The sequence below is a fragment of the Ixodes scapularis genome, unplaced genomic scaffold (assembly GCF_016920785.2).
Source record: "Ixodes scapularis isolate PalLabHiFi unplaced genomic scaffold, ASM1692078v2 PGA_scaffold13__105_contigs__length_92229423, whole genome shotgun sequence".
Classification (NCBI taxonomy): domain Eukaryota; kingdom Metazoa; phylum Arthropoda; class Arachnida; order Ixodida; family Ixodidae; genus Ixodes; species Ixodes scapularis.
Genome location: NW_024609839.1, coordinates 23,325,523 through 23,336,040, shown reverse-complemented (window position 1 = coordinate 23,336,040; position 10,518 = coordinate 23,325,523). Strand labels below are relative to the sequence as shown.

The 10,518-nt window shown below is 48.8% G+C and overlaps 1 protein-coding gene across 1 annotated transcript; it reads right to left on the bottom strand.

Moving 5' to 3' along the window:
- Window positions 1–376: 376 nt before the first annotated feature.
- On the bottom strand, window positions 377–2,605 carry LOC120844447. The gene is made up of 5 exons (XM_042289591.1): window positions 2,585–2,605; window positions 1,721–2,429; window positions 1,449–1,550; window positions 931–1,110; window positions 377–411 (listed from the first exon to the last, which is right to left on the bottom strand). The coding sequence occupies exons 1-5, from the start codon at window positions 2,603–2,605 to the stop codon at window positions 377–379; spliced, it is 1,047 nt and encodes a 348-aa protein (XP_042145525.1).
- Between the last annotated feature and the right edge of the window lie 7,913 nt (window positions 2,606–10,518).

Genomic DNA, 10,518 nt, shown 5'->3' with positions numbered 1-10,518 from the left:
AGCGCATTTAGTGTGGTCAAAAACTGCGCTGGAGTTGGATGATCATTAGTGCCATTGGACTGCCTTACGATTCCAAACAAATTTTCCAGTTTGTCTTGGCTCAGCCTGGATGTAAGAAGGTACTTGAAACCACACTGTGAAGACAGGTAACACACAAGATCTAGCGTTGACTGCAAAGTGACGCGCAGGCCCTCCGCAGTACTCTCGCTCAAGAATCCCGTCTTAGAGTTTGGTGCGTGCGACTGCCATTCATTTAGGAAGTCAAGAAACTGCCTCAAAATTTCGAAGTCACGAGAGCCTGGTCTCAAAGCTCTTTTTGAGGAACGCGAGGTCATGATCTTGATCAGCTTTGAAATCTTTAGGATGAATGATTCAGTCACTTGAGCTGAGCCACAAGACCTTTCAATTTCCCTGCGGTAAAAAAAAAAGTCCTTTGAGTACTTCCTCACTGAAAAGGCGGAGTGCTGGGCCAACCCTCATCTTTTCGAAGCCGTTTGGAAAAAGATGTAATTTGCTGATGTGAGGCATAACTTCCAATGTCACATTTTCGCAGTCGCTTTTCCACGCCTTTTTAATGCAGTCAGCATGCACGCGACCCTTTGGTGTGTTGAACCCACTGTCCAAGAACCGATTTCGCAGATTCTTCACTAAGTGTGGAAAGTCAGAAAAAAAATGTAGAGCACGACTGTCATCAGCTGGGTGGGGGCACTTGCACTTGATGCTTGCGGCAGAGCCTGCATTATATAGAGCAGAGTGAATATTTATAAGGTAAAACAGTATAGCATTACGAAGGGATGTTCGTTAAGGTGATTGTCGGCAAACTATTATGATTAAACTCATCCGCTAGATAATGCTACTATTATTACTATTATAGCTATCACAAATGCACTTGCAAATACAAATTTTAAAAGAAGCCACACCACAGCTTACCTCTTATTCCGAAAATCCTCCACATGCTGCGATTCCAGCTCGCAGCGTCGCATGTCACACCATCAACGAAGAGGCCGGCTTGTTCGCAAAGGAGCGTTGCTTCCAGGACAATCTTGGCCAGGAGATTTGCTTTCACATTGCTCTTCGAGGAAAAGACGCCCAAGATTTGCATCCATGTTCCTAAAAGAAGAGACAAAGTCCACAATACCACGTTACAAGCATAATGAATAGTAAAGTTGGAAGAGTTAATCACTTAGAAGCAGCAAATAGGCCTCACCCAGGGGCTTATGGGGCTTCAGACCCCCCCCCCCCCCCCCCGCCCCCCACGAAATCCAGCCGACACTATAATATACACGTGCCATTTTGAACCCCCCTCCCCCTCTCCGCACGAAGTCATCGACATCCTAGCCACCTCAACCCCCCCCGAAAAAAAAAAAATTCCTGGCTACGCCGCAGGGCTCAGGAACGTGAGATTAGAAACCAAAAAGGTGGACAACGTCTCATATAAAGTATTATACCTGAGAAAGGCTGGAAGACTACCACCAAGCCATGGTCTGCAAGCTCTTCGCTGGAGTTCTCTTCACCAAACTGCCCTAGATCAACGAACCCCTCAAGGGAGCCTGCACAAAAAGGCACAAAAAGGTGAGTCATGACGAGGTGTAATGATCATTTGCAAGTGTTGAGAAAATTGTCAAGTTAGTGAAAACAACAAATTTTTTGCAGGTACCGTTAGGATTGTTCAATCATTACGCACTAACTGAGATGAATTTTAAGAAGTGGAGAGTCATACCTGAAGACTTTACGTCGATGTGTTCAGAAAGCTTCATCTCGTCGAAGGCTATAATTCCATGTCGACTGAACTCGTCCATCGTCTTCGTTTTTTCGCACAGCGTAGCAAAAACATTTGGGTTAAATCCAAAACCACTTTTGAAGTGCTGCATGGCTTTCTTTAGGCAGGTGCGGCCAGGCAGTGCCAAGATGTCGTGCCGCCTTAGGTGTTTGTACAGCTTGGGACTTCGCATACGGATAAGTATGCACTCCAGGAGCCAATCCTTTTCGTATCTCATCCCTTTCTTTGACTTCCTTCGCGCTGCTTCAAAGCATGCTCGTACAGCCGCTTGCTGCTTCAATGGAAGCCCTTTGATTTTCTCGGAGAGGACTTCCTCAGGGAGCTGCTCGTTCTTTGCTTTTAATTGGCTCAGGCTCACTTGCGCTTTCTGTAGCTTCACCCTCATCCGTCGCAGAGTCCGCCGAATAGCAGTTGTTTTGTTGGGCTTGCTCTTGACTTTTTTGCACCTTCTTCTAGAAAGCTGGTTCATGATCAACTTGCGCTGGTATTTGCAGTTAATGCATGCACCGTCTGCATCCTTGGTGAGAAGAGTGCACTTCTTGTGAAAACAATTCCCGTTGAAAGATGGGCACTTGCCAGCAACGGGCTGTACACCTGCGCCAGGGCACAAATTCAGCTTGCTGATGCGATCAATGAGTGCCTCCGCATCCTGTGGAGTAGGAACCTCCTCCTCGAGCAACTTTTTTCCTTTCAGAAACACTTGAGCCGTCGGAACCTCTTCATTATCCCCCGACTGTGGCACCTCGATTTTCACCAGCCTTATCAAGGATATTCTGCTTTCGTCGCCGCCAGCATCCCACTCACACTCAGCGTAATGAAATGCATTTTCGCAGCTTCGGAGGGCGATTTTTGACCACGACTCCGGAATTCTTAGGGTTTCAAACGGTGAACGTTCGCTCTGCACGGCGGATGCCTCACTTTTCGATCCCTCGTCGTTGTCGGGCGATCTACAACCGTCTACTTCTGCCGGCCCTGGCTCGTTGTCAGGTGTGTACCTCGATCCGTCTGGAGCCAGACCCCCAACTCGCCTTCGCTTTGCCACAGAAAGTGTCTGGTCGCAAATGTTCCTGTCTTTTCTCTTCTTTGGCAGTGGCTTCGAGATGTACTTGGGAGCGTCCGGAAAAATGGTAGGGACGGCATCTGGAGTTAACTGTGGTCGCTCGCGCAGGACCTCTGCGACTTCACCCTTGATCGTTGTTTGAAACGTGCGCTGGATGAAGCGGGACTCGAAGTGGCGTTCGCAAACAACGCTGCCATCATGAAGCTCCCTGTCACCCCTTTTGATGTTGCGGGACCACGTCTCACGCCGATCGCACTCGAGAGGGGTACGAAAGAGTGAACGGGCCTCTTTGCAGGACCGGTAGCCACTGTTGCACCCCGGCACAAAACACGTCCTGTCTCTCTTGTCCCGCCGTCTCTCCGTCATTGCGCGCGGTATTTACATGCCACTGAACGGCACCAACCGCGATCAAGTTCACTCAAAAATTTAAAGAAAACACTACAGCAAAACAAAGCGACGACGCGAACCACGAGCACACACGCAACACGAGGGCACGGCAATCCGAGCGGAAAGTAGCACGCCTATTACCCGCAGCGCCCCCTGGCGTCCTTACGCGCTGTCATCGCTGCGCCGACCTCCTCCGTCCGTTGCTTCTCGGCGTGGACGGCACACTGCCCAGTTCTAGTACACCATACCACTGGGCTCCCTACGTGCCCCTGAGATGGAAAACAATCGTAATAATTGTGTCACTCGGCCACCTAAATTATTGTTCTGTGTCGAAGAGCTGCGAAGTGCAGGCAGCAATGGATAACCACGTCGGTTGAGGTTGGCACAAACAAGAAGAGATAGGAAAAAAACAAAAAGAAAGAAAGAAAGATAGCGTGGCGTTGGTGCGAGTTAAACGTCTCCCGTCGGTGTCGACGAAGGTCCCCAGCGATTCATCGCCGCAAACGACAAGCATACGTTGTCTAAAATAAAGTCAGCGTGCCCATTACTCGCGTTACGATTTCTTTTTTGAGCGTTCTCCGCCGGCGGTAAAAACACAGTCAATCTAGCGGGATGCCATCGGGTGCAATCGCGGCGATTCCGGCAAACACGCTGCCTTCCTCCCGGATTATTGGTACGGTACTGGTGTCTAAGGACGGATGTTTAGAGTGTCTCATGGCGCCTGAAAGACGTCGAATAGGTGTATACGCCCTATTCTCTAACTCGGTCGAAAAGCCGTGCTGTTCGCTAGGCCTTACCGGGGAATCCGAGCCTCGCTAACCGTCCGCCATGTTGCTTTTTGGGGTAGTCAGATATGACTACCTGTTTTTTTACTACGTGTGGAGTCGTAATTTTTACCCTAGGGGTCGTTATATTTGGGACACCTTTTTACCACCCCAAAAGTAGTCACATATGACTACCCTTTTTTAGAGTGTACCAGTGCTGCCCGGGCGCTATACCCTAGTGTGGTTGCAGGAACAGGACCTGTTTCTACTCAAGGTTGGCCCTTGCCGCCTAAGAAGGTGAAAAAGAAAGGAAAACAGTGTAGAAATAAAGAGAAAGGCGTGGGAGCAAAAAGTGAAAGAAGGAAGAAGAGGGTACAAGAGGCGACTGACTGAATCATCGTGGTCGGGCAAAGCCAGGAACCCGTCAACGAGACGCAGGGGCTGAAGCGGTGTATTGCCTCGGCCGGGGGGCCCCGAAGGGTCCAAACATACCCCGGGCTCAGCTCAACCACCAGGGTCCCCTTTTCCCCGGACACGGGTTAAGCAACCTACAGCCAGACGTGGGTGGGCGAACCCACATAGCTCGGGGATCGTAGTGACGCCCCTCACCCACAGCCGTATATTGGGAGAGTTTGGCCAGAGCTTGTGGCGACGAAGGCGCCGGAGAAGAGAAAAGTAAATGAAAGGGAGGAGAGCGCCGAAGGAGCGAGAGAGAAAGAAGGGAGTAGAGAGGAGACGACCGCCATTTTTTAGCAACGCTGTCGGAGACTGGTCGGAGAAGAGCACTGCTGAGGCTACGCGTCTTCTGCTACGGGCCGACTTCTCTTTCGCCTGAATAAAAGTTTGTGGCCATACGCCGAAAAATCTTGATTTATTAGCTTTTAACCCACCGAGGAATAACAGAATTTCATTTTCTTGCCAGAGCCAGCGATATAAAAGGCAATAATCGAGATTTAGATGCCGGTCCCACGCATTCCGCCGGGAGAATGATCGAAGATGGCGGCCCTCCCCACTCAGGTGGGAGCAGCCGGAAATTCACGCGCATGCGCTCACGCCTCTCGCTCTACGCCGCGTGCTGATTGGCTCACTTGGGAGGAGAGCGTTACGGCGGCGAGATCATAGACTGACCAAACTCTCCCTATATACGGCTCTGCACTCACCATGCATCTACTAAAGTAGGTGCCCCTGCGTGCGGGTATGGTGGCCCACGTTGCTAGAATCCGTGGTGACGCTACTCACCAAGGACCAAGCACCTAAGGTGCAAACGCCCCCTGCGGGGCTCGGGGTACGTGGAGACGCCACACTCCAAACACCTGCTTTCACAGGTGCCCCCTGCGGGGGAAGATTGTAGCGAGACGCCTGTTGTTCATCGTCGGCGTTATCTCGCGTTTTGCGTGCATTTTGCCGCGGGGACTGTGTTTGCTCGTCCCCCTCTTCCCTTTCATTGTAGGGTTTGAGATCGCAGACATGCACAGGCCCGCTGAGTTTTCTTGAGTCCTTCTCAGTCAGCTTGTACACGATTAATGAAAATACCTCTTGCACTCGGTACAGGCCCAACCACTTTGTTGCCAGTGAAGCAGAAAAGCCTTTGCTGGCATCGCTCAGAACATGGTTTCGCCTGAGCACCAGATCGCCTACCTTGTAGCGGAGATCCCGGTGAGAGCGGTCGTACTGAGCTTTTTGTTTAGCTCGCGCTACCCCGAGATGCGACGGGCCTCCCAGAAAGCTTTCATCATCCGGGTTTGTAGCGTGCGCGCATGTTCAGTCTGTTTCGGGTGTGCGTCGCTCACCCCAGCGTTTGCCCCCAAGACGCGGTTCATTGGATTCGGCAATTCTCTTCCAAATGTGCGGAAGGCGGGGGTGAAGCTGTCGATCGATTGACAGTGGAACGGAGTGCGAACCCAATCTCGGGAATGTATGCGTCCCAGTCGCGGTGCTTTTCGGCAAATGCTGCCAGCATGGGTTTGATGTTTCTTTTACATCGCTCCGTGATGTTAGCCTGTGGGTGGTAGGGTGTGGTTGTTCTGTGCTTGATGCCCAGCGCTTTGCAAGCGTACACAAATACCTTCCCAACGAAGTAGCTTGCTCTATCTGTTAGAAGAGCTTCAGCGAACCCGAATCCGAAGAACACCTCCATGGCCTTTTCAGTGATTGCTCGGGCCGTCAGCTTTCGTAGTGGGAAAAGTTCTACCCATTTGCTGAAGTGGTCAGCGACAACCAACAGATACTGGTGTCCTTTGGGGCTCCTTGGTAAAGGGCCGACCACGTCGGAAGCCGTTAAAGACCATGGTTCTTGGCTGTGGATCAGCTGCATTAGGCCCGGAGGTTGGCCGCCTCTTGGTTTGAAGCTTTGGTAAGTGTGGCATGTGGGGGCGTAGCGGAATACGTCCATTTTCATGCCCGGCCAGGTTGCGATGTGGCATAACCTTGTGTAAGTCTTGGAGCCGGTCACCTGTCCGGCAAAGTGCGAGTCGTGATAGCAACGCATTACTGCGCACCTCAGACTTTTTGGCACTACCACCTTGAACACATTATCTGTTTCCTTCTCAGATGGGATATACTTCAGCAGGAGCCCGTCGGCGTTCAGCAGAAATTGATCCAGCGTGTCTGTACCAGTACCAGTACCAGATACATCCCGACACTCGGCGTTTACTGCAATACTAGCAGTCGTACGCCCGGAGGACGCGCCGCCCGACTCCACAAAGTCCGACTCACTCGAGAGTCCGTCGATCACCTTTCGACAAAATGAATCATTCTGCTGAGCTTTCAGTAGCTCTTCTTTGCTGAACACGATCCCAACTGCGCTCACTGCGTCGATGCGGTTCACGTCTTCGTCCGAGGTCAGCGGTGCTGCCTCCATTTTGGACTGATTTTCGGCTTCGCCTGGCTTCGAGGTTGCCGTTTGCTCGGCCTGGGTCCTCGCGGAAAGATTTGCGCAGTCTAGGGGGGCTCGTGACAGTGCGTCGGCCACCACGTTTGTGCTGCCTTTCTTGTACCGCACGACACAGTCGTATTTCTGCAGTAGCAAGGCCCATCTCGCTAACCGTCCAGCGGGTTCGCGAAGTTGTTGTTGTTTGCGGGTTTTTTGGCGCAGGAGCTCCGACGGCCATACTGCGTCAAACTAGGTAAGTTAAAAAAACATTGGTAAAAGTACACTGACTAGACTAGAACTTGACTAAAGTTTGTGTAAGATACCTGTAGTTTTGAGAAAAGCTAAAAGACGTTCAAATGGTATGAGAGGCTGCTCCCCTAGAACCAAGACAGGGTGAAATGGGATGTTGTACTTGAAAAACTCAGGGAAATAGGTTTTGTATTGTTGTAGAAGGCCACGGCAAAGGAACAGAAAGTGCAGAACAGATAAAGTTTCTCCACAGTGTTCGCATATTGGCGGTTCCTCTCCTGTAACCCAATATTGATGGGTTAGGAACGAGTGGCCGATTCTCAACCGGCAAAAGAGGACTTCGTAAAAACGATTTTTATTATATGAGGTTTCCCATGCACCAAGTTCTGGTTTGATAGCATGAAGCTTATTGTTATCGGCTAACTTCTTCCATTCAGATTGCCATAGCCGCGAGAGTGAACATTTTACGGACGTTTTAAGGTCTTGGTAAGGTACGCGGACATTCGATGGTAAAACGTTCTGTGAAGAGGCGGCTAGTCTATCTGAAGCATCATTGCCTGCGATACCCACATGGCTTGGGATCCAGCAAAACTTAATGTCCCTCCCACCAGCGAGTCCCTGTTGAGCTCTAGCCCGTAGGAGTTCAGTTAGCTTATCTGTAGTTGGTGTAAAATAAGAAGAAGAAGAAGAAACTTAGGTGTTTAATGGCACAGCGGCAACTAAGGCCATAGTGTGCCAAAGAACATACTGCACTAATAACACTTTGAGAGTCTACAAATATAATGGCTTTCATCACTTTGCTCCTGATTATATAATCAAGTGCTGCCAGAACACCATATAGTTCGGCACTAAAAATACTGGCAACATTATAAAGTCGAGTAACATGGGTAAACGAATTTGAGTTAACAGGAGAGCCGACATACATTGAGGACTTGGCACCGTCAGTGAAAAACTGACAGTAATGTCTATTTTTCTTGCAGAGCTAAAAATTCCTGTTGCAAGATGAGTGGGGACACGTTATGTTTATTAAATATTGTAAAATACTAGTCACAAGCTATTGATTTGATATCCAATGGAGCAGTGTGACATGCAATTTCCAGGAAATGAACACCCTCACGTGGCAGGTTAAGGGAGATACGGAGGCACTCAAAACGGAGGCTCAAGGTTCGAACAACAGTTGGTTTGTGCTCGAAAGTACGATAAAACTTAGACTCTCGAATACTACTGTGGGCAAGATGGCTGGGTTCTGAGAAAACCTTGTAGGCATAAACCAGACTGAGGTACTGCCGCCTTTTTTCAAGTGACATTTCGTTAGAGTCAGCGTACAAGCTTAGAACAAGAGATGTACTAAAAGCACCGGTTGCGAGACGCAATCCAAGGTGATGCACAGGGTCAAGCATTTTTAAGGCAGACGGCCGAGCAGACGCAAACACTACAGACCCATAATCAAGGCGCGATCGTACTAGAGAGAAGTACAAACGAAGTTGACACTTCCTATCATAACCCCAAGAATTGTGTGAGAGTACATTAAAAATGTTCAATGTCTGCATACATTTCTGCTTTAGCCGTTTGAGATGGGAGACAAAGCTAAGCTTACTGTCAAATATTACTCCTAGAAACTTATGCTCAGTTCTAACTTCGATGGCATTTCCATTTGAATTGAGAGAGGGCTCTAACCAGAGCCCCCGCCGCAAAGAAAAGGGGACACGAATAGTTTTTTTCTGGGGAGAACTTAAAACCATTCTCGTTAGCCCATTTAGTCATTTTATTTATGGCTAGTTGCAGCTGCCTTTCACAGCTAGACATATCACACGATGGTACTGAAATTTGAATGCCATCTACATATAACGAGTATGATACCGAGGAAGGTATGACACGACAGAGAAAATTAATTTTTATTGCGAAGAGGGTGACACTAAGTATTCCGCCCTGAGGAACGCCATTCTCCTGGACAAAGCAATTGGATACTGTCGCGTAGCGCCTAACCGCACACAGAAGAAACGTCCACTAAGGTAGTTTTTATACAGTGAAGCAATCTGCCGCGTACCCCATACATAACAAGTCACGCAGGATTCCATGTCTCCAAGTGGTATCGTAGGCCTTTTCTAAATCAAATAAGACTGATACGCAATGCTGCCTATTCACAAATGCCTCACGTACAACAGTCTCCAGCCGGACTAAATGGTCTATGGTGGAACGTCCTGATCGACACCCACACTGATTTATATTCAAAATATTGTGTTGCTCCAGGAAATAAACAAGACGCTTATTAATCATCCTTTCAAACGTTTTCCCTAACCAACTAGTCAGTGCAATTGGCCTGTAACTTGTAGGAAGTGAAGGATCTTTTTTAGGCTTTAGCAGCGGAATTACTTCTGCATGCTTCCAATCAGCGGGGAAGTGTGCATCGTTCCATAGTGCATTGAAGTATGTCAGTAAGACTTTGAGTGACTCCTCCGATTAATGCCGGATCATCTCATAATGTATTCGGTCAGGACCGGGGGATGAATTCTTCCGAATGTTGAGAGCCATTTGAAGCTCAACCATTGTAAACGGCTGATTATATGGTGCAGAGGCTCGTCCTGCCAAGCTGTCTTTCGCTCTTTTTGCATCTGCTTTAAACTTCAGAAATGCTGAAGAGTAGTGAGAGGAGCTTGAAACGGCAGCAAAATGTGCGCCCAGCACAATTGCCTGGTCATGTAGCGAGCTTACAGAGGGAAAAAGAGGGACTGTAAGGCAGCGGTATTTGCCTTCGACCTTGTGCAATCGGTCCCACACTTCCTTTGCTGGGACGTAACATCTGATGGAGGAAAGATAGCCTCTCCAGGACTTCCTCTTGGCCTGCTTCCTGGTCCAACGAGCTTGGGCCATATTTCGCTGGAACTCTAATAAATTCATGAATGTCGGATATCTGCGAAATATACCCCACGCCTTGTCCTGTTTTTTCTTAGTATTGGAACAATCATCATTCCACCATGGTTTGCACTTTTTGAGGATGCTAGAGGAGATCTGAAGGATGGAGCGAAAAGCGGCATTAGTGATCTGTTGTGTGATGTATGTTGTGGCTTCATCGTGTGTTAAGGACAATAACATGCTAGGCTTAAGCGCTGCATTTAGGTTGAATAGACCCCAGTCTGCCTTGTCAAGTTTCCAACGAGGGGTACGTTTCATTAGGCTTGAAACACAAACCAGACTCCAGAATGATAGGGATGTGGTCACTTCCAAAAGGATTATCCATTACTTTCCATGTAAATAAGGAAAACACTGGAGGGGATGAAATAGCAAGATCGATAGATGTAAATGAATTGTGAGCTGCACTGAAAAAAGTTGGCTCTTTCTTATTCATAAGGCACAGCCCAGATGTTAATAAAAACCGCTCAAGGACCCCACCACGTGAGTCTTGACG